The sequence below is a fragment of the Lycorma delicatula genome, chromosome 4, assembly GCF_047948215.1.
Source record: "Lycorma delicatula isolate Av1 chromosome 4, ASM4794821v1, whole genome shotgun sequence".
Lineage (NCBI taxonomy): Eukaryota > Metazoa > Arthropoda > Insecta > Hemiptera > Fulgoridae > Lycorma > Lycorma delicatula.
The window spans coordinates 50,787,235-50,813,414 of record NC_134458.1 but is presented as its reverse complement, the minus strand read 5'-3'; the positions used below and the strand labels follow the sequence as shown (position 1 = coordinate 50,813,414).

Genomic DNA, 26,180 nt, shown 5'->3' with positions numbered 1-26,180 from the left:
TTAATTTTATAAGTATTTATACATGGTACATTTAGTTAATGCTGTACAGTGTTAACATATTTTTAGTAATTAATGTCCACATTGTATTTTAATATAAAATTTATATATTCATTATGGTACATACTTAGTAAAAACTATAGTTTTTACACACTAGACATAAAAAACTTCACATTTAGTTTTGTTATAACAGTTTAATAAATAATATAACTTTAATACAAAAACAAAATTGTAAATAGAAAAATATTGCGCACAAGAAATACAGCAATTAAAGAATGACATTATACTTAGCTAACAAACATATATGATCTATAAATAACAGCAAAATTTAGTTTGTAAATTATATTTTAAATATAATTCAATAAAGAGAACTGAATTTTTATAATTGTGCTTCATTTTCTTTATCTTTTGAACAATAAAAATGTTAAAAATAAAAAATTAATAAATGATAAAAAATATATAAATTTATAACATTAATTTACAATAGATTTTAATAAAATACAATATGATTATAACCACAATTATTTTTTTATACAATATTGTTTGTAATCACTTATAAAATTTGCCATTATAAAACAGTCTAACACATAACTTCCAATTCAAGAGAATAAGAATTTGATTAGAATTTATCGCTCGTTAATCACAGGTATTGTAGGAATAGAATAATTAGGTCTAATGCTAAGCACATCCAACTTGAAGCACTTCAAAGCAGACACCACATACACGTACAGGTTTGTTCAAATTGAATTTTATAATTGGCATCTCATGACTCGAACACTTGCTACAAAGCAATCGCCCACAATGTCGACTGAAACAACACAGAAATAGTGCAGAATTCAACAAGTACAATAAGCAATTATGCATTTCTATCAGTATTAAAAATTGTTCAGTATAAGATCACCAAGATAAAAAGGATGAGATCAATTTATAGTGCAAATCTTCCTCTGTATTTATCCTTTTATTCATATAATGTCATTGAAGCCAAAACGTATCATTATTAGAGTATGGACAGAAAACCTTTGTTACAGAGAGAAGAAAGAGCTAATAAATAAGTCGAGGGCAGGGCTACACAGAAGAACTATATACAGAAGAAAAATTGTCTGATAAAGTACTAGAGGAGAAAAAAATTTATGATGTCAGATATTTGATACTACTTTACGGCCTACTAATTAATTATAGAAGGCAGGCTTAAAAGGAATAACGCCATCTACTTGGAATTTGTAGATCTAGATTTTAAGACAGGAAATATTTGAGAAAGAATCTTGTGAAAGGTCAAACTAAGTTGGGTCATGTAATAGCATCAAATCAATGTTAAACTGACTGATGAGTCAAAACAACTAAATCATTGCACTTTCATGGCAACAAAACATTACAAAGATTAAGAACCTAATTATTCCTAAAAATATTTGATAATTTTGTAAATTATTAATAAAATTGAGCCCATGATTTTCAGTCAAGATTTTGAAGCTAATACTCTAGTCAGTACAAATTGCACACGAAATGCTACAAAAAGAGCATTTTTTTGAGGCACAGTATTTGCTTAAATTTCCATAAAAAAATAATACAGTAAATCTTCACGTAACTGAATACATAACACATGTTTTTAATCTTGTGCTAAGCAGTTTTATATTGTTTAACATACACAATACTAGCAGTTTTAATTCTTGGACTTAATAGATTGCTAATAAATAAATTTTACCCACACTGGTACATACTTATATAAATCATATCACAAATGGATAGGTGTGATGCTGCATCTATCAAAAATGAACTGGTCACCATTTGAGCAGTTGAGAGGAAATTACTAATGCCTAGTAATTTTAGAATAATGAGCAATTTTCAATTCTACTTTAAAAAACATCCTCAATTTTTTTTGGAGGATTCAATTCGGAACAGCTGAGTTCAGTTCAGGTTGCAAGTAAGTATGATAGATAACCTTATGATAGCAGCATGTTTTATTCTTGGCCTTCATTCAACAGCATGAATAAAACAATAAAATTTACTAGATTCTGAAAACAGTCCATGTTGATAGACCAGAAAATCTGTAGTGAATGTATAGGTGCATATACTGTAGTCTCAATATCATAGGGACAAACAGCTTTAGCTCATGTTAATGTAAGGAGTACTGTACTTCATAATCCAACTAGCTTCATCCAAGATCTGAGTAAACAATCAAATATCTAGGATTGTTTTACTAAATGAATCGCTTATGTGTATTTTTTTTATTTGTTTGGTAATACCACAGTTCACAGGGTTTAATTTAATTATGCTAGAATATAATAATAATAAGAAATATACTATCATAGATTCACTGTACACAATTAGATTATTGCACTTCTAAAAATCTCTTGTAACATATTTACCTTTAATTCATGTCAGAACACTGGTCTAAGTCACCGAATGTCTATAAACTGAAAGACATTAGGGGATTTAACTTTACTATATAAGCAACTTAACTGAAGGTTGGAATTTTTTTGGACTGAGAAAGCATGGAATGGGATATTTCTGAATGATCCCAGAAAGATCTTGGAACGAGTTTCAAAAGCAACAAAAGTGTCTATTAACATGCTGAAAATGATTAAGGATGTGAAAAAATAAAACAATATTTTTTTCAATTCCCCTTATAAAAATATTAATACACCTGTAAAAGTAAACTGTGTACATAATTTTGACAAGGCCACTACTACTAGATTGATATTCTCAATTTTTATATCACTGAAAGGTATCCTACAAGTTTCAGAAACTGCTTAACAAAAATTAAAAAATTAATGAGATTTAAATTCCAAAAAATACAAACAGGCAGGTTCTAGTAGAAAAGCACAGCATACAATTAAACAGATTTCAATCATTTTGGTAAATTAAAAAAAAAATTAGGGAAGAAGGTGTCCAGCTGTCCACCCTGATGAAAATTATACTCACAGTAAAATTAGTCAAAGAAATGAAAGTTCTTTATTCAATACAACAAAGACTTATAATATTTATCTCATTTAATCCATTATTATTTATTACAATGGACTTATTTTCATGCTGCTTCATCATGTAGAAGTAAAGCTCAAATACTGATGATTACCATACTGTAATGAATTTCAAAAATTATCTGAAATGGCTGTATGGAAAACTAACCCAGTTCCCCAGATGTCAGTGTAATGATGATAGACATTCTGTCACAATGTTCAGAAAGATTAGCACCAAATTCATCTTCTAAAAATGTAGATATTTAAAATGGGTTAGGAAATCATAAAATTCAGAAATGAAATGGTAAAAATTGAACTGTATGAACTAATAAAACGGAACAAACCACAGTATGTTCACTATGCCATTAACTATTAGCTGTGAAAGGGCGTTATGTTATTCACCTTCCTTTGTAGTGACCAGAATTTAATACAAACTAATTTGGGCTGAGTGGAAGAAATAGATAGCCTCTTATGATATAATGTTTAATCTGAAAGAGGTCATGTGTTTGTGCAAGCTTGAAATATCTGAAAAAGTAAAAGAGGTGTAGTGAAGGAAATGCAATCCCATCAAAAGGTAGAAAACAATACAAATTGATTCCGGGACCCATTAAAGACATCACTGGACCCTTTATCATTAATATCAATACTGATTCATAAAGTTTATCTAAATATTCAGAAAACAGTGATGTATAAGCTGATAGTGATTTTTCTGGAATTCAAGAAATGGAAGATTGGAGCAGTGAATGATTAATAGAAACAAGATAGGAGTTATCTTCATAATAAATAAACTTTATACTCTGATTACTTGGTTTTTTACATTTCATCTTATCGATAGAAATGAAAAGATAGTAAATATAAAAATAATTTTTGTCATTCAATATGGTAATGGGCCAATATAATTAATTAGTCTGTCTTTCATCTTCAGGTAATTAATTTACAAATTCGTTATAAACAAGAGAAATTACAGGTATGTAAAAGCAATAATACAAAAAAAAGTTAAAAACATGCATCCTAATACATAAATAAAGACTAAGAGAATCAAATTTGTCAAGAATAAATTTCTAGACACTTAAATATTTTTCTTTGGCAACACTGAGATGTCCAGTGTTAATATGACAATCCTGTAAGCTCACCAGCAAGCAATTATATTCTATCAGTTTATAAAAGTTTAGGAATATACATACATATATATATATAGATTAGTTAAAAGAAATATATGTACATTTCTCAAGGGCTTAGCAGATTTAACTGACAATATCAGAAATTAATTATAGAATATGCTAAGAAAAAAAAATTACCAATGATGTTTCCTCATAGTCAATCCAAATTTTGTACCACATTCTAGGCAAATATCTCCTTCAGCCCATGGTGGTTCATTAGATAAATGATCCAGCAAACTATAATTAAAAAAAAAGACTCGTAAATAAATTAATAAATACAATATTTATAACAAAAATGAGATGAAATACAGATATTTATATAGTTAAAATTTAAAAAATGATTTTAACTTTTGTCATTTACATTCAATGTACTGATATTTTGACAAAGATTCAGTAGCAAGTATTAACTGCATGATCATCTTTCATTATTTAACCTTTTAATATAGCTTTTAATAGCTTAAATTATAGGAATTATAACTTTTATGACAAGTAATTCTAGTTGTTACTTGAAATTTAGACATAATCAGCAAATTAATAATTTTGCGTTGATAAGTAATAACATTTAGAAGTACAATATAAGATTTTCATTAAAATATTTTTCAATAAATATAACCTTTCATTTTAAGCAACACTGAGATTAGGATAATTAGTCACTAATAAAATCCAACAGCATGCTGTGAAATGGATATAGTATTTTTAACTTTGGTGAATATGGGAACCATTCTATTAATTGTGACTGGTTGTTTTCCAACAACAAATAAATCCTTATTTGTTAAGTTCTAGTCAGCTATTTTAATAAAAATAACTGCAACATATACCATAGAATATTATTACACTAATTGGCTATAGTGTCCTTCTTTGGCTTCTTTCAATGTTTTATATTTCTGTTCTTTCTTCCTAATATGACCAAATACTTCTAGTAAATCCCTGAATTTCACCACTCCATCTTTTCTTGTGACCTCCGTTTCATTTTTTAACACACAGAGTCCAGTCTATTGTGTTTAGGTCCAACTATTTCCTGATCAGACTGTGTCCAGTCCAACTATATTTGATTTTTTTTTTTTTTTTTTTGGTTGCGACATCTTTGATTTTCTTCTTATTCATTGTTTCTTAACCTGTCCATTTTCTTTATTCCAAATATACTTTCTTTCATGGAACTCTGACGTTCATGTTTATCTTTCATCAGTTAGACCAAGTTTGCAATACATAACTCAAGATAGGCAAAATAAAAGTGTCATAATCCATTTTTTCATATTCAACAGCATCTTTTCTTTAAAGTAGAAGATAAAAGTTGTTCCAAACAGTTTTTATCCATTAACTTAATTCCAAGACACCAAATTTACTTTTCAGATCCATTTGTTCTAACTTTTGTCTCTGATGTGTTGAAGTTTGAGACTTATAATTTGCATTTGCCTACAATTTGCTTAAAAAAATATTATATTATATAAAAATTATAAAATGCATTAATGAAAGTGTAGTCTTACTTGAAGAGAAGTGTTTTGGTAGCAACTTGATAATTAAAGATTGTTATACCATCTTTATTCATTGCCCCAACACAGGCACCAGCTTTCACTAATGCTCTACAAAGATTTCCATTACCTTTCATGTATGCCAACATTAGTGCTGAAACAAGAATTATTAATAATGTATGAATATATAATCTATATACATATAAAAATGTCAGCATTATGAAGAAAGAAATTGATCATTCAATGACCTTCATTAAATGATAAGAGCTGACCAAAAATGTATTCGATTGGATAGTTTTTAAGGATGTTTAGACTAATTTAAACACGATTCTGCTGAGTTTGTTTGATGTTTTGTAACAGTAGATGAAACATGGATTCACCATTACATACCAGAGACCAAACAGCATTCTAAACAGTGTGGGAACAGATGAAAGTACACCAAAGAAAGTGAAAAAGGTTTCATCCATAGGAAAAGTTATGGCTATTGTTTTTTGTGATTCTCATGGTGTGGTGCTCATAGACTACCTGGGAAAATGCTGGACTATCACTGGAGAGTATTATGCTTCACTACTGGACTGACTGAAGGGTGCTATTTAGACTAAATGTCCTTATTTGATAAAAAAAAAAGCTCTTTCACCACAATAATATGCCTGCACACAGATCTAAGGTTGTCACTAGAAAACTCCATGGCCTATGGTTGAAAGTACTTCCATAAGCACTGTATTCACTGGATTTGGCTCTCAGCAATTGCTTCCTCTTCCCAAACCTAAAGAAATCGCTTGCTGGATGAAGATTCACTTCAAATGATAAAATCAAAGCTGAGACAACTGCTTATTTTGGAGAGTTGTACAAATAAGAGGAATTGTCGAATTGACAAATTGTTGGTAAGGCTGTATTTCATTTATTTATATATTAACTTAACTTATACTGAGGATATTAAAAGTTTGAAAGTCACCAGTCTAAATATATCTAATTGCAACAAAGATTAATGATAATTAAAGATTGTTATACCATCTTTATTCATTGCCCCAACACAGGCACCAGCTTTCACTAATGCTCTACAAAGATTTCCATTACCTTTCATGTATGCCAACATTAGTGCTGAAACAAGAATTATTAATAATGTATTATATTATATAAAAATTTAATATGTATTATATAATAAGTATTAAGAATAGAAGTAATTCAATATAAATTTTTCAATATAAAATTTCTTCTATTCAATATAAATTTTTTTTATATTGAAAAATAAAAAAAAATTCTGTTAAATCTTGTGTTTTCTTTGTCAGGATGAGAACTTCCTAAATGTCTCTTTTATATAGAAAAATATTAACAACCCAGCAGTCCACAAATAAAAGATTTTGCATTCTGCTTAAAGAAAAAAAAAATCACCATTACAAACATTTAAGGAGCTTAAACATGTGTATGGAAAGTTGGTAATGAAGAAAACACGGTTTATGACTGGCATAAGCATTTTAATGATGATAGTGTTAATGATGAAGATGACATAATGGATGCGCATCAAACTTGACAAATGAAGAATATATTGAGCCTGTTTAAAATGTTATTTGAAGTGATAGAAGAAAAACTGTCAATTAAATAGTGTCAATAGTTGGGATATCAGTCGGAAGTCACCAAACCACAGCATTCTCCATGATGATCAGAAGAAGTATTGTTTTTATCAAAAATGTCTGAAGATTAGAAAGAAACTTGCAAAACTCTGGGAGGAGACCTCATCACTTCAGCTGATTAAGATCAAAATTTTTGATGATCTTTTGCATGACAATGCACCTGACTTTGACAATTCACTGCAATATTGTGAGAGATCCATTATCTCTTAAATGGAGATGTTCATTACTTCTTATGACTTGAAAAAAAAATTAACTCTAAACATCCATTAGAAATTTTTTTTTTAGTATTATTATGAAATCATCCTTTGCTATTTGCGCTATCAATTAGGTCAAAAGCATAATTTCCACCCAAAAATTAAAGGGTAAGATGGTGAGACGATGAAATCAGTGGATGCTAAAGTATTCAGAAACTGTTTGCAAGTGTAGATGGAGTTATACAAATTTTATATGAAAATAATCTTGAAGTTACAATGTAAAATTACTATAAGTGAAGCAATCTGAGATCCTAAGGTGAGTTAAACAACCCATAAAGATGTGAACCAATCCATTCCTACTTTTATCTGAAATCTGAGCCTCAAAAATTTGAAGGTAACAATATTTTTAGCTTAAGTATACTTTCAGTTTGATCAATCAACCACACCATATAACTCACTTATCTTAATTTAAAAAAAGCAACAGAAATTTTGTAATGGGCAACAATTAAGTTATCCACTAATCGTTTTTCAGTTTATAAAAATTTATGTGACAAATTATTCTGTTACAACAAAAAATACTAATATTTATAAGTAAATATTTATGTGTATGTAATTCTTTTGCTTTTTTTTTGTAGGTAAAAAAACCTTGGCGTTATCATTGCCTGGAATAAAATTTTACAGAAGAAAAAAAATAGCTAAAAAACTGAACCTTAGAATTAAAAAAAAATTAAACAAAAACTTACAACTGATATCAAACTGTAAAACTAAAATTAGAAATAAGCGTAAAACTAAAAACATAAAATTTAACTAAAACTAAAAAGAATTTAACAAAGTCCAAGAGGAGTGTAAAGGGCCCCAACTTGGATAACAGGAAGACTAAAAATAAAAAATTAACATAAAAAACTAAACCTAGGTTAAACACTAAAATATTAAAAAGCTAAAACTTAACAACTAATAACAGATAAAATATCACAAAAAAAATTTAAAACTAATATCACTACAAAATAAATATAATTACTATCACATATAAAAAACTCAAAAATAAATAAAATCAACTATATACATATATATAAAAACAAAATAAAAATGAAATTAATTTAATGAACTCCAAGAAGAGTGTAAAAGGCTCCTTCTCAGATAACAGAAGAAAAATAAATTAAAAATCAAATACATAACACTATTAAAAGGTATGTAAAATACTAATACTTCTATGATATAAAAACACCTGGTCCAAAACTTCTCTATCATTGACTTCTCAATCCAGGATTTGACAAATGTTCCTGGCAATTTAAATTTACGACACAAGGCTGCATAACAAATGCAATCCACAAGGATGTGACACACAGTCAAGCGGCAGTCACATCGTACGCATGTTGGTGCATTTACTTTTGACATTAGATAACTGTGTGTGACTCTGGTATGGCCTAACTGCAATCGACAAAGGACTACTTCCTCTCAACGGAGTTTTCTGAAAGACAAGTCCTATGGCAACACAGTGATTTTAATGTATCGGAGTTTATCATCCACTGTGACAATCCAGTCACCTCGCCACTTTGTTCAAAGAGCCTGTTTTATACAATCGCTAAAATTGCATGCAGTAACACGAAAGAAATAACATGAAAGAAGTTTGACTACATGCGTCTTTAGCAGCGGAATCTGCACATTCATTGCCCACAATTCCTATGTGGCTAGGGATTTAACAGAAACTCACTTGTGTGTTACGATGATTCAACTCAGCGATTGCATTATAGATTTTGGTGCCCAACGGATGTCTAGAGTAAAAATCTTCCAAAGCTTGGAGTGCACTAAACGAGCTACAAATAAGGATATGACAGTATTTTAGGTTAACAATATTCAAAGCCTTATTGATGATTTACAGTTCTGCAGTAAATATACTTGTAATATTAGCTAGACCAAACATATAGATTCTACTATTAAGAATAAATGTGCATCCAATGGTATCATTCTGTTTCAATCCATCTGTGTATACTATAGTGTCTGGGTTTATTTTGGAGAGAATATGGTGAAAATTTTGCTGAAAGATGATAGGTGGTGTTGATTGTTTCTTGTATATGGTAAGAGCAAAAATAAAATTTATAAGGTTGATTCTCCACAGAGGATGTGAACTGGGATATGTTGGAAAAGTAGAAGGTATGTCTACTTTTAAAAGCTGTAGTAACCGCTGGATACATGCATCCAAAGGTGCAATGAAATGGGGATGGTCTTAATATCTTTGTAAATTAGGATTCGCAAGAACTGTGGTTAAAGTCGGGTGATTCAGTTGTCCTTTAATATGTACAAAGTAAAATGCAAGTTGGTCACATCTATCCCAAAGTGATGGTTCACTGCACTCAATAAGTATGCTAGTGACAGGGCTTGATCTACAAGCCCCTGTAGAAAGACGGAGAGAAGTGTGATGTACAGCATCTAACATCTTCAGTGCGGTATTACGTGCTGAAGAGTAGGTGATACAACCATAATCTAAACAGGAACAAATTAAGGAATAATAAAATCAGAACATACATGACCTATCAGCTCGCCAATTGGTATTGCTAAGAATTTTTAGCATATCTAACAGTCTGGAACATTTTGTTTTTTGTTCTTTGATGTTGCTACACGGTGGTGTTGCGACATCTTACAAAACTCTGTTTCTTCTTACATTTACACTCCACTGAGTGTAAATGTAAGAAGAAACAGTGTAGGATGTTATTGTGTAGTTGTGTAAGGGTATATGTTGTAATTTGTGTAGGTTACTTGGTGTAGTGTATGTATATAGTGTAAAGTGTTCTGCAGCTCTGGGTGTAGTGGAAAGAAAATCTGCAGTAGCAGGGCCATGGGGACACCAACCCCCAGTCTTAAAGAATAAGACTCTCCGTTGGCGATGTATGTGATTCTGAGTCAGTCACCAATAGTAAGTTAATACAATCTGAAGTATAACTGACCTGTATTACCCTCCAAATCTGGTTTATCAAGAGGATATTTTGGCATTGTTTCAAGAAACAGATCACAGATTGTAGCTGCATTATCCCGTGCATATCGAGCTAAAACGTGTAAAGGATTTCGTCCTTTTAAATTTAATGCCTCTGCATTAAGCTGAGATTCAGTTAATAGAGCTTTGGCAACATTATAATGACCATCTCGTGCAGCAATATGTAAAGCGTTCTCATCTGTAAATTATTTGAAACAAAAGTATTACAATTAAAAATATTTAAATATTTTTAAATCTTTAAAAAAGTATAGTTAAAAATCTATTAAATTCAATAGTTTGTGACCACATACTACAACATGGAAAGTTGAAACATTATTTACAAAAATAAAGTCTGTTTTCCCTAATGATGTAGATGGGTTTAACACAACACACATACACACTTGTGCACAAATGCAAATATCACAAATAAAAATTGTACTATTTTTAATAATGGGATTAATAATTCAACTACAATAATTTATTAATCTAATACATTTAATGAATATTCTTCATTGATAGTGAAATAGAATAAATAAATACCTATTGCACAAACACAATAGACATAATACACAAAAATAGGCTAAGTGTTATAATAGTATTAGCTGAAATGATACAATGTAATCAATCCATTTAATAATAAGACAATGAAACAGCTTTAAATCTGCTCTTGACTTTGCTAACACCCAATTATAGGCATAACTGCCACCTGATCTTCCATTAAATGATCGATATTTAGGAAACAAAAAATTAATTTCTGATAAATCATATCCTTTTTGACATAAAACTTATTTACTTAAACCATTTAGAAGATTACAGACTGTACATATGTTTGTAACATCATAAAAAAATAATTCCAAGAAACAAATATTAAAACAACATTAAAGAATTAATGGTGTTTAAAAAAAAAAACAAATGGAGATGAATTGTAAACATATTTTTGCTCTAATCAGCTTCACACATAACTTTAGTTAAGTGTGATTAAAATCAAATTGATGGAACAATTTTGATGAACATTTGTAAATTAAATTCTTGGCTATCCATTAATTAAATTCAAAAAATTAATTTAATTTTTTAAAAAGTAGTAGTGAAAATGTAAAGAATACAATTTATTAATATGTAAAAGGGGCTGATTTTGATATCAAATAGATCTCAATTCAATCATTACCTTCTACCTCATTATTTTAAGTGATTCCACTAATTCTAAAATCAAGTTATTAGACCATTAATCTACTTAAAACATTGAAAATATAGTACATTTTAAAAAAATTTTACATTTAATTTATTGCTAGTTTTCCAACTTGAATAAACATTTTCAAAGTGTTCTTGTCATCAGGAGAGATAAAAACAGACTTCCCAGGAATCAATTTTATCAAAGAGAATAATTTTTTTTCAAGGTAAATTTTTTCTTGTGAACTGATCTTGAATAGATCTGGAGATAAACCAAGTATAGGTCCAATAATCTTAAAAGTTTTAATAACATAGATCAGAAATAATTAAACAAAAAAGGAACAGTTTAAGTTTAAAAAAATAAGCTTTAATTTAAGAAGGGAAAATCATCTATGAGAAACTGGTGTTCATCCAATCATACATAAGGATATAATCACTTCTATTTCATATCTTTTGTTATCTTTTTATAAGTAACTTTTATCAGGATTCTGATCATTAATACAAAATGTAGATATTTATTAATAAAAATATTAAATAAATGTATGTCACTTCAGTATATTCTACTCACTTTCATCATCAACTGCATCGTAATCAGCATTATTTTCCAAAAGGGCTGAAACCACACTAGCATGACCTGCTTCAGAAGCAACATGAAGAGCAGTTCTTCTATGTACGTCTCTATCATTTGGCTGAAATAAATGTAACAATTAAATTTACATAATTTGCAAATTTAAACATTAGGAGACATATTACCTTTGTTAATATCTATTAATGTAATAATAATTCAAACAATGCAGGATGACGCATAGAAATGGAAAATTTTAAAGTTTGTAATGACAATCTAGGAGAATTTGTAAATATAATTGATTATGTCATTTTGGTATGCAACTCCCACTGTTTAGCTCACTGAACAGTGGAATGGTGTCTTATGTGCTTTTCCAATTAAAGGATTTCACAAAAAAAGTAAGCACACCAAAATCATGCATAACTTTCATAATAACTTCAAATTTGAACACCATGATAAGTGTTCTTTCAGCTCATGCAAATGTCAGATGGCTCTAGAATTCTGAAGAAATAGTTTTCACTCGTTTTAAAGAAACCTGCAGTTAAGTGAGAACTGCTTGTGTGCCTGACAATATTCATAGAGTTAGAACTGCTTTAATTAAGGGCCTACAACAATCAAAAGTGTTTATGAATGTATAAATAAATTGACTGTACGTAAACAAATTTAAGAATGTATAAGAAGTAGAAAACCAGGTAAGGTAGAAATATTTGGCCAAGAGTTAACATTAAAACTGATATCCATTATATTATTACACTCTGAACCTATCTTTTTTATTTTCAGCCTCTGGAACCACCATGCGGTATTATGTCAGAGGATGAATGAGGATGAGTCTTGTACAGTCTCAGGTTGACCATTCATGAGATGTGTGGTTAATTGAAACCCAACCACCAAAGAACACCAGTATCCACAATCTAATATTCAAATCTATATAAAACTAACTGCCTTTACTAGGATTTGAACTTAGAATACTCGACTTTGAAATCAGCTGATTTGCGATGATGAGTTCACCACCAGACCAACCTGGTGGGTACATGCTGATCCTAGATGATTGTAACTTTTATCTGGCTAAAGAAATAACAAAGGAAATTAAGATATAAAGTTTTATCTAAAATAGTGACACATGCACACTTGTCAGTGTCTAGTAATTAAACTAAACCACTGAAAAGTGCACAAAGGGTTTTATTATTAATATTCTAGGAAAGTAAATGTACTATTATAGAACAAGTTGAGAGGATAGTATTGAAGCAGTATCAAAGTAATTGATCAAAAAGATAATCATATATTTCCAAAGTATAGGTTAAAATAAATAATCAAAAACTGTTGAAAAGATATGAAAGAACAAATGGCAAAAATGGATCACATGCAAAATATATTTGGGAGATAAAGACTGGTTACTGAAGTTAAAAGGATCAAATGATGAGATGACAAATGGAATACAGTATTACATGTAACCTTAAGTGAAAACTATACTGATTGAAGGAAATAATCAACCCAAGAGAAAGGAAAACAATTTTAATTCTTGCCAGAACAGGAAAAGTAGTCTCTTATTAAAAGGTATTGACAAATCAGAGATGTTGAAAATATAAGGTTTTAATGTTAAAGTTAAACTCTCATTAGTATTGAGGAAAACAGTAAACTATCCTGATCAGAAGCAGTCCCTCTGTGAGTCGACTTTCCTCTTCCGGTACCCTCTCTTTTTTATAATTCTTAAATCTTTTCTTGGATAGGTACCATAGGAATTTTGTTAGCCGCAATCCTAATTCCATGGTGGCACCTTGTAATAGTCAGCAGGGCAGCTGCTTCTGCATCAGGCCTTGGAGGGAGAGTAACTGTTGGATGTAAAACTGTCAGATGGAGTTGTACAAAAAGCCAAGCTAATGACTGAAGTGCATCTTTTGGTAAAGCTGAACTTCTTACTCTTTCTAGAGCCTAAATCTAAACTTCCTTTACACAACTTATTTATTTAATTAATTATGTTAACAAGAGACAGATATGTGCTTTAAATCTATTATGGACTTACCCGAGCTCCAGCAAGCAACAGATTTCTAACAAGCATTTCATTGCCAGTTGCGGCTGCAAGGTGTAATGGTGGAGTTTGATTTGAGTCTTGTACTCTTGAATTGAGATCTACTTTGATTGACAAAAGAAATAAGACACTTTCAACATCATCTTTCTGAATCGCCATATGTAAAAAGTTTCTTCCTTTGCTGTCAAACTATTAACAGAAAAAACACAAAAACTAACTACTGATAAAAATAACGGCATACTGTGTCGAGCACAAAAGAAATTTTGCAGCAGACAGATATACTGATCATATTTTTGATAGTATTGTTGAAATATAAGCACATAGTTTTTTATTTTTATAAGTCAGATATTTTTGATAAACAGATATATGTTCTGAAAGTACTCAATGAAAGAATTTTAATAATACAGCATCAAGAATTATATCAATAATGTCATGTATCTGTTTATTAAAAATACTACAATTAATCATGTATAGCGTATAAAAATTAATGACATAACTTGAGGAAGTAATTCAGAATATTAAAATAATGTCAAATGTCTAAAAAAAAACTTTTTTCTGTCTCTTGAGTTACTATGTTGTTCAAATTAAGGATTGAAAAGATATTAATTTCTATCAGTAAAATATATAAGTATCCTACTAAAATTCAGTGAAGATGTTTATTTGATATTTTTAGAAAAATAATAAATCTTGTGCTCAACAGTTTTATAATTTTAAATGATAGCCATTTCAATCCTAAAATGAATACAACTCATTATATAATAACTCATTAAAATAATAATAATAATAACTCATTAAATATCTGTTCAGTCAAATTATGTTTTATTAGGCAGAATCTAAAGAACTTATTCTAAATAAAGTGATGACTCACTTAATTAAATACGGCTTTGAATAAATTAGTTACTTGTGTCTAATTTCATTGAAATCATTAGAGCTTGCTGAAGTTACACACTGAATCACTGCAAATCAAAGCCATCAGGATGATCAGTTATTACAAGTAAAGCATTTTGTAAAAATAACTGAAATAAACCAAATCCCTTAAAGAATTTAACTTCAATTTATTTCTAATTAAATATGTTTTATTGTATGAGATTAAAGTATTTTTAACAGTATTCCCCCAGAGTTCAGTTAAATAAAAAACAATATTTTTGCTTCTGTAGGAGAGAAAATTAAGTCAATTTTATATTTTATCAGTTTTAAAATTGAGGCATTCAAAAGCTATAATGATTTCCATCATCTCAGTTTTTTGAAATCATATTTAAATAAGTGGGATGTAATTTTGTTTGTAATAAAACTGCTCCAGATTTTAACCATAAAAAAAGTTATTTGATTAAACTGAAAATTACCTTAAATATTAAACAATTAAACAGTTTGAAAATGGTCACTGTTTTCAAACTTTGAAAACATAAAATCATACGATTTATTTTATAAAAAATTTTAGATTACAGAATTTACAAACGTATACAGAATTTTAGTGAAATATTTTCATCTATTCTTAAAGCAGACAAACAGAAAATAAAGCAAAGCACTCTTAGACATTGTTACAGATATATTTTGCCTACATTAATACTGTGACTCACTTCCCAGAATAAATAACAGAGATCTACTATTGTCTCTTATTATCTGTTAAATAGCAAAGATCTGTTATTTATTCACTCTACCTAAAACTTTATGTACTTAAAAAATATTACATTCTCATCATAGATATTTTCTAACATTGGACAATTTAATATTTTCTAACATCTTGGATTTAAAATGAATAAAAAAGCTTTATCACTAGTAATATTATTTACATCAGGAAAAAATACACAATAATAACACACTCTAAATTCAGATTTGACCTGAAATCTGAAGTACACAAATCAAATCTAGATAAAAAAATAATACAAAATTCGACACTGATATTTTTACTGTAATGTACCTGTTCAGCAGCAGTGGGCAGTTTATCCAGTATGGCTTGAGCAGCTTTATTGTTACGGCAAGTTAGAGCTGTGGCAAATGGAGTTAATCGAGATTTATCACGAGCAGAAAGATCTAATCTTGGATGACAGAGTAAAAGTGATATAATTGATGGGTGTTGATTCTGGATTGCCACATGAAGTGGTGTTTTCCCTTCAGCATCCTGTTTAAAATCAGAGATAAGTATAAAATTAAACAAATAAAAAACTGTAAAAATATTTAAAAAATAAAACATAAAAAAGATTAACATCATTAATTACCTTTTCATCAGTATTACAACTAGAAAATATTTCATAAAAATATTGAGATTTTTCTCAGTAATGTTACTGAAAAAGTAATTTTAAAGTTTACTTATGAATTAACTTCAGAAGTAAACTTTTCTTTTACTTTTTTTTTTTACTTACATTATAAACAACTAATTTCTCATAAATAATAATAAAGTTTTTACCAAATTAAAGAATATCTTTAAATAAAAATTTCACAGCAAAATTACTTTTTTTAAATAAATCAGATTTTTTATTTACAGAGGCAACAAATTCCTAAATGAAAATAAATGTCCATTTTTATTAAATTACCTACATTATACTTCATTTCAAATCCGTTACAGTTTGTTTTTTACTGACATATGATGGGTGTTGTATATTTATACTGATGTATATCTAGTATCTGACCTTGGCTCATAAAAACAAAAATACTTAACCTACTTAGTTGGAAGACTTGCCCTTTCTGATGTAAAAAACTTATCCCAGCAATGATTCCATTGTTGGAAGCATCTTTTGAAGTCATCTTTTGTGAGCACTGTTTAGTCCTCTTGCTGCATTTCATCTGCTAAGCAGTAATTGGCTGCAACAGCAGCAAAATATTGAATTACACGCAACTAATTAAGTCAAGATAAAATTCCACGACAGTCTCTCTCCCATTATGAAACTGGTTACCACGATAAAAGATAAGGTCAGATACTTTTTGATCCGATCTCATATACTGAACGATTCTTTATACTGGATGTATACATTAACCAAATGTGTTTTTGATGAATGAAATTTAAATAAAGAGTAAACAAACATGAAAATTATAACAAAGAAGATCCTAATTTTATAAGATATGACAGTAAACAAAGCAATTCTTTATGACTTTTTCCATTACTTATCAGAATAGCAGATATGGTGAAAATAAAATTCAAAATTATTGCTGCACAAGATAAGTAAATAACTACCAAATTTCTTTCTCCTTAGTGTTTTTAATGCATTTAGTAGTATTGTTAAAAATCCTTTTAACTTTTTTAAGCTTTTAAGGGGTGACACATGGGAGACGGACGGTTTTAAACTGCATAGTACTGAGAGGCACGGGGTGGGGGGATAGTTCTGCTCCTCACAAGATGTCACTTCAGTAACAATGGAGCTGTGGAACTTGCAACACTGGATGTTCACATAAGACTGTTTTATTAGAAGTGGCTCACCACTTCTAACAGCTACGCAGTAACACTTTATTATTAATTAAATAACATAACAATTAAATTCTTTAGTATTAAATTCAACCTTAGTCAGCATGGAGCTGTTCTGACTTGTAACACAATCCTTAGATGGGTGGAACATTTAAGATCAACTGGAAACATTATGAATAAGCAGCATAAAGGCCCTGGATGCAGCGTAATGATACTGGAAAACATAGCAAGGATAAGGAAAGTAATAGTCAGAAGCCCAGGACGGTAAGCTAGATGACATGCTAGTAATTTAGCAATCAATTGTGAATTTGTACCACAAATTTTACATAAATAATCAAATTTCCATCCGTACAATATTCTTATTGTGCAACAGTTAAAAGTGATAGATTTTACTGCACGAGAACATTTCAGAATGTAAGTGATTTTGGGATCAAATGAAAATGTAAGATAAGTGATGAAGCTCATTTTCATCTGAACGAGACCGTAAATAAACAAAACCTGCGTTACTGGACTCCTGAACATCCACTCATCATTCACCAGCATTCTCTGCACTTTTGAGTGACAGTTTGGTGCACTGCTGACATTATCAGACCATATTTTTTTGAGGAAAACACCATTAATGCCACTGTTAATTCGACTCGATACACTCACATGCTTCAAACGTTCTTCAGGCCATTACTGCGAATATGAAGAATTGCTTTAAAAGATGTTTGGTTCCAGCAGGATGGTGCTATAGTACATACCAGAAATGATTCAATGGCAGTTCTTCAACACATGATTCCTAGACACATCATCTCACGTTTTGGTAATGTTCTGTGGCCTCCAAGATCTCCCAATTTATCAGTCTGTAGCTATTTTCTGTGGAGTACCTCAAAAGCCATGTCTACAACTACAAACCCCGCAATTTGGATGAGATAAGAATGCCATACTTCAAGAAATTGCTACCATTTCTCCAGAGATGTTGGTCTGTGTGATGGATTTCAAGAAGAGATTTGAGAACTGCATTCAAATTGATGGATGTTACCTCAAGGACACTATTTTTCATAAATAAGGTGAACATAATTACATTCAAATGACATGTACTGAGCTTTAATTTTGAGTCAATGAACATAATTTAATTTTAAAATTAACAGAACACTACTTATTTAAAAAACATCTCTCCCATGTCTCCTCACAAAAATCTACTTTTTGTTGTACACTGATCTATTTTATTATCAATTTATACAGAAAATGCACTATAATGTACTATATAATGCACAGCTGCTTTTTTTGCATTAAAAAATAAATAAAGATTACTTTTTTTAAATCTTGGTCACAATTTTCAATTCTAAATCTATGTAATATTACATTTTTTAAATTATAGATTTCAGTTCTTTTCAACCCAAGATATGTGAATAATGTTCTATTAATTAAGTTAATATTAATCAAAATATTATTTACAACTATAAAAAAATTATTATTCCAATTTCAGAGAAATAATAATGTATATTTTTTACTAGTGAGAGGAAAAATATGATCTTATATAGCAACAGTTCAGAGACTGGAGTAAATAACAATAAGAGCTAAAAATAATAATAAAATGTTTAATTAAGTATTAGGGGTTTAATGAAATATTTTTACCATCAAGTATTTTTTCCTGAAATATGATTAAAATTGTGTTCTAGCATGCTAAAAACATAATCAAAATAGTTATCGATTTTATAAAAAATTATAATTTTATAAAAACTAAGATTTCATTCATATAGGTATATGGTGAATCAATGAAAACTAGAAGGAAAAAAATAAACTGCACTGAAATTAAAAACATAACCATATGCAACAGCTGAAGCGCTATAACAGGTTATGGTTACAAAGTTTATAAGAGGGTATACAGTATACCCACAGGTCCATCCAACAGAACACACAATATCATGAAATATTCAATTGATCACCTTGCTTCAATTTTTATAACATTTTAGAAAATAACTCTTTTAATTTTAATATATTATGTAGCACATAAAGGAGGCTTAAAATTTCTTTCTTATTATCATATAATATGTTACTGAGGAACGAGACATCAAAACAATGAGATGTCATTGATGTCAGAAAATTAGAATAACAAGCTTTACTCGGCATTAGAATTGTATAAACTTCTACCTCATCCAGCTTAAATGACAATAACATAAATGAGTAAGATAGTAAAAAACAAGATGTAGAAGCCTGATCATTTTATAAATATGTTTGTACATTTTTCATCCACTACAATTGACAATATATTCATTAAACAGTACCAAAAACTCTTTAAATCTTGTACCAATACAAAATCAGTTTTTTATGTTTTGAATTATAATGTATAGACAAAATGGACTATATATATATATATATATATATAGTCCATTTTGTACATGTTTTATATATATATATATATATATATATAACAAATATACCTTAGCATTAACATTGGCTCCATGTTCAATTAATGTTTGAACAACAGTTTCAAGACCCCACTGACAGCATAAATGCAAAGGAGCTTGTTCATCTCTGGCTTCTTCCCCACCACGACCACCAGGTCCAGGGCGACGTGGGCTATCTAAATCGCATCCACTATAAAAGAATAATTATTTTATGTTTTCTTCCAGTATAGTACAAAACAGAAAATAAATTAATTTTTATTATAACTTCACAAAATTAACCTTGTATAATTAACCCGCTTGAACTGTGCCATGATAATTTATCTAGAAGAAGAATTTACTCTGGTAGAATACATAAATAATGATGTAGAACTGATATCTAGATATTTACTTTGTGTTCATAAATGCCAGTTGGCTAGAATACTTATAATTGTATAATGCTATTTACTACATGTCTTGATATTTCTTTAAGATCTTGCACTATATCAAAGCCTATTATTTTCAATGATTTGTTTATTAAATATGACATTTTACATCTGAACCATGTTCCCCCTAAATAGTAGTAGGGCAATCGCTACTTGATATATCATGAATATATAATTAATTTAATTTTTCACCAATATAAATAAATAATTTTTCGAGAGTTTCCTAATTTCATAATGCAATCTCTATCGATACTAAAACAATGTTTTTATGCTTATTTTCCTTAGGATTATAAAATGACAATAGCAATTTTAAAACCCCGTATAATCAGGAACTTGTTTGCGAGTTCTAATCGGTTAGAATACATAATCTATACTGTGAGAAAATAAAAATAATATTTTCATAGTCTTATTGGTTTGCTGTATTTAATGCAGCCTAACATTTTCTAGAGATTTTACAGATAAAATGTCATGTCTCTACAAATGGATTAAGATATAAACATTTACCTCAGTCATGGGGAAGTAGTCTGTATTCGTGCATTGAGGATTTATTAATTTCATTTCACTTTTTAGTTATTTTACTGAAAACATTTTTTTAAAAATAATATTTAGGTTCTATCAGTTTCAAAAAAAATTTAATTTACATTTTATATCAGAACAAACATTAACAAACGGAAAACCATCAAGAACCAGTTATCTCTTCAATTGACTGAAATCACAGTTTGGCTGGAACATACAATTTAAAACTTCATTAAGATGTTATATTTCATAATTTCCACTGGTTTGCTGCATTTTAACACAGCCTGTCATTTTCTACAAATTTTTTCAAGAAACTTTAGATTTTGACAACTGAATTAAGATGCAGTAGAAGGTAGGAAAATCTGCCTAAGTAATCTAATGATTGGCTTTTCTTGTAACATGCACTTACCAATCTCATTTATCATATATTATTTCACACACGGATTTTACATCAAAATCAAAAAGTAATTGATAATCTAAATCCAAGATAACCAGATTGTAATCATGACTGGCAGTTGGATGAAATGTTTAATCTAATGCTAAATCAAAATATTGAATATTATTTTATATACTTATTGGTTTCATCCATTTTATTAAAACTTATTATCTTTTTTTTGTACAATTAATAGGCCTTTTTTTACAGCTGTATACAATGTTTCACCAACTCAGAACAGTAGCCATTTTGTAAACCATGGATCAAGTAATTTCATTTTTCATTACTGAAAAAATTACTTCATTATTGAAAAGAACATTTGTTAAATTTTCTTCTATGCCCCAATCTATTACTATTCACAGAACATTAGAGTTTATATGCACAACTCATAATTGAAAAAAAGTAATGGTGAAAAATATAATCTGTAGTAGATACTTTCTGTTATGAGTGTAAATAGCCTTTTATAGGCCTTTCAAACTGGATAATTCAATAAACCTAAACCAATAAGTAGAATATATTCTCACAAAATCTTATTGATTTGCTGCAGTTTATGTTAGTCTATAGTCAATTATCTACAAATTTTGTAGAATACATTTTATATTTTTACAATTGCATTTAGATATAAAGGTCTGTCTAGATAGTTAGGTATAGTTGATGTTTTATATCTGACAGATACAATAATTTTGTTTTTCTCAAACATTACCGTATTTATTAAAACAGGCTTGGGAAGCTTTAACTTTGCAACATGGAAGTGTGATATCAATGTAGTTCTACATATCAATAAAATAAGGAATTGAAAAAAGAATTTCCTTTTACTCTTACCCTCTCCACTCCAGATCCAACATAGCCTAAATGTAGTGTCCCTATTAAGCCAAGCAACCTAATGGAAAGTTAGAATATCCAATTTTAGCAGGAAGGAGGGTTAGCAAGTGGTTATAGAGGGCTGAAATCTTTACCTCAGAACTATCACTGCAACCCAGGGTAAGTCAAACATAATCAAAGGAAGTAGGGGAAGTTTAGATCTGATACCTGAACAAAGACATATAGAAATGAGCATAACTGCTTAAAGGAGGCAATCCCTCTATTATTACCATGAGTTCTAGGCTGATCTGTGTCCCTTAAATCCTTCTCATTAAAAGCAAAATAACAGCTAGATGGACTGGATTTCAAGATAAATAAAGTATATAAATTAAATTTAATGATTATTTTGAAAAAAAAATGGAACATACAGGTCTATGTACTGGTTCAGGGAAGGGAAGTGTAATTTTAATATAATAATAGTAATCATGTTAGTGTTAGAAGGTAGAGAAGAGCTCTTTTTCCCCTCAGTAGCCATCAGTAAAATAAAATTCTACTAAGAAGACAATTTTCTCTTATTTTAAACGTATAGCTCTAGAAGGGAAAGTATTATAATCTGTCCAATTTGGACATAAGCAGTTTTCACCGGATCTTGACGTTTTGACACTAAGAAGCCCAAAAACCAAAAAAAACCAGATGGAAATTCTCTGGATGTTAATGTACATGTGTTCAGTGTTGGGGTCTAAATCAGCTTATATCTCTGGAACTACTGGACCGATTCTGACCAAACTTGGCCAGATTACTTCTATATATGGGGCATTGATGCCATTAAATTTTCAACTTAAAAGGTCAAGGGGGTTAGGCTGTAGAGCAAGGTCACACTCAGTATCTTCAGATTTATGGTCATATTTTTCTTAGGCACATTTGTTAACAATTAAAAAATAACAATATTAGCAAAAAATGTTTTTGTAAAATTGCACCCCCCCCCCTCAAAAAATGCTGTTGTAGTCATCTGCTATACCGCGACATCACAGATGAGCAAAGAATTAAATAAATGAATAATATTTAAAGTGTAAAAAAGTAACTCGGTGTGGCTGGGTCTCAAACTCGATTGCCCGGTTGACTTGGTACCTGGTGCGTTAAGGCTCGTGGCTATACCAGTCTGACAACCGTACAAGTGAAATTTGTTCTATGTAAGTTGTGAATTACATTAGTTTAGTTAGGGTTTAATGTTGGTTTAAAACTCAGTTTTTTCCATTTAGTTGTATGTAACATAACTCTTCAGCAAGCCTTTTATTTCTTGGTAAACAATAGACTCAAGAAAGAAAAAAAAACGAGAATAAGAATGAAATATGAATTATTTACCTACCTTTGTATTAAGAACCGTGCAACTGGTTCATTGTTTTCATCAATTGCCCTATGTAAAAGAGTCTGCAGGCAGCCTTCTGGTCCTTCAGACCAACATTCTGTATCCACACCATGCCTACAAAAAAAAATATGGTCAATAAAAAAAACCGATTTGGTATAGAAAGTCAGATACAACTAGAATCACTAAAAACTAAATTTAGTTAATTTAACCATGATTCAAAACATGGAATAAACAATTACCATAATAACTAATTTCGACTACTATTAACAAATGGTAAGAACTCGATAACTGTTACAATAATAACAGTACCAGTAATAATTAGTAGTTATTATAATTAAAATTTAAATTTGGATTAAATTAATTATATAAATTAAGTAAAAATTCATCATCATTTTTTCAAAATATATAATGACGCACCATAACATTTACAACTAATACCAAAATGCTGCACACAATGTACCAATTCACATTCTAAGAGGAATATTCACTAAGTACCATTAACTCATTACCTCAGATAGTGATACTTGATACTAAGTTTTTGTTTACATTTTAAACATACTTATTATCTAATTGCAACAATATCCAAACAGAAGAATTTTTTGGTACTTATTTTTATTATTAAAAACTTAGATCTTGATTTTTAAAACTATTTATATAATTTAAAAATCTGTTTTCAAATAATAAATTTCAAAACAGTTATGTAAATGCAAAGAAATTTTACACTTTTTGAAATGATAAATTATTTCTTTCTTCAAACCATTGTTGAAACACACTTTGCACTTCCTGGTTGCTTTCCTTTAGTTGTTGGTATTTTTTTTTTTATGAAATGTCCCAAAACTTTCCTTCAAGATGAACTGGTGATATTCCCAAACTAGATGATTGACTGGTGGTAGGTCTGTCTGGAAGTTGAATGGAGATTTAGCCAAAAGTCATTGTAACTTATTTTCTTTTTAGATATAAATCTGTGTGTAATGCTGTGTATTATATAGGGCAAACATCAAAAAGGTAAAAAAAAAAATGTTTTATTGCCTTTTTTGTACTCTGCCTCATGACTAGAAATGATGCCAATCTTTAACCCTGGTTGTCAACTCCTTCGATATGGTAGTTGCAGTTGACAACATTGGGTTTGAGAATTTTCTTTGGGGGGGTCTGGATTTCTCATTTCTCTCTAGGTTATGACTTTTAATAAAGTCACAGATTTAATAACAGGATCTATTATGGACATCCTGACCCTGAAGGGGAAGATCTCACTTATGTGATGATTCTGGTCGCCATGCAACCCTACCCCTGATGGGCTTTACTGGAGGTCATCTTCTGAACCTACAGACTGAATAACATCTCTCAGTTAACAGCTTGACCTCTGCCATAAATAACATTTCCATCAGTATAAGAACATACTATCAATAAACACAAAACAAATCCAAAAACAAACTACTCAAACGAACAGAATTGAGTAGAAATATGCCTGTCTTGGTGACAAAAGAACGCCCAAGCAGTCCTAACCATCCTTTTTTCTTTTTCCTGTTTAGCCTCCGGTAACTACCGTTTAGATAATTCTTCAGAGGATGATAAGTATGAGTGTAAATGAAGTGTAGTCTTGTACATTCTCAGTTCGACCATTCCTGAGATGTGTGGTTAATTGAACCCAACCACCAAAGAACACTGGTATCCACGATCTAGTAATCAAATCCGTGTAAAAATAAGTGGCTTTACTAGGACTTGAACGCTGGAACTCTTGACTTCCAAATCAGCTGATTTGGGAAGACGCGTTCACCACTAGACCAAACTGGTGGGTAATCCTAACCATCCAGGTAACTCGAACTTCCCATCCTACATGCCCTCTGCAACTCTCTGAAGAACCAAACATTTCATGAAGTTCTCCACAACTGACCATTGAGCCCAGCTTTTCCAGTAACATTTAAATCTAAAATAGACCCATATCCCCAAGCTGTCTCACCCTCTAATTGTCTTCATCATACTGATAACAGACATATAAAACATGAAAGTCATCATCTAATATGCCATACTGTGGACACAGACCTGATCCTCATCCTCATTCCAACACCTGTCATAGCTTATGCCGATGACAGGCTGCTGCTACAACAATGCTAACTATCTATTGTGGATAGTTAAAAACATGAAAAAATTTTACAATTTGTCTCATTTCTGAAGTAACTCTGTAAACAAACTAGATTCAACAAAAACATGAGTGCATGACAGCCATTTTTGAAGTCACAACACTTCAGTAATCAATCATAAAAGCTTAAATATAAAAGAAATTATCAATAAAAATTGATAGTTGGCTAGCAAAGTCAATAAAGAAAACAATATTTACAATTTTAAATGAAGCATCTGATATCTGCCAAGAATAACTTGAAATACGATCCCAACATATAAGATGGACAGGGTCATCTTTTGTAAGGATAGATTAAATTAAAAAAGTATCTACTTTTTAGGCTTATCCGTTATAACTATTTATTTTTGTTGAATACCTTCTACCATTACAGAACAAAGACATTTATCATAATGCAACACAATTTTTGTATTTCCTTATAGAAAACTAGCCAAGAAAAAGAAATTCTGCATAGCTTTCTTGATACAATTATCAGAGCTGAAATGCTGGTCAGAAAGGAACTTATTCAGGTAGAACTCACTTCATACTAAGACTGGCATATGTAAAGGATATGCTAATTATAAGTTCTTGAATTTCAGCAACCATGC

General features: G+C 29.9%; 1 protein-coding gene across 1 annotated transcript in view; it reads right to left on the bottom strand.

The window, feature by feature from the left end:
* The window catches only part of LOC142323382 (rabankyrin-5), a 207,064-nt gene continuing 180,884 nt past the window's right edge, over positions 1–26,180 (bottom strand). The window contains exons 15-24 of the mRNA XM_075362940.1: positions 23,460–23,573; positions 19,955–20,111; positions 16,050–16,250; positions 14,126–14,320; positions 12,109–12,229; positions 10,348–10,572; positions 6,592–6,681; positions 5,596–5,734; positions 4,250–4,348; positions 1–805 (exon numbers count right to left, since the gene is read on the bottom strand). Of these exons, the coding sequence (XP_075219055.1) occupies positions 676–805; positions 4,250–4,348; positions 5,596–5,734; positions 6,592–6,681; positions 10,348–10,572; positions 12,109–12,229; positions 14,126–14,320; positions 16,050–16,250; positions 19,955–20,111; positions 23,460–23,573 (1,471 nt within the window). The 3' untranslated portion in view covers positions 1–675. The remainder of the gene's footprint in view (positions 806–4,249; positions 4,349–5,595; positions 5,735–6,591; positions 6,682–10,347; positions 10,573–12,108; positions 12,230–14,125; positions 14,321–16,049; positions 16,251–19,954; positions 20,112–23,459; positions 23,574–26,180) is intronic.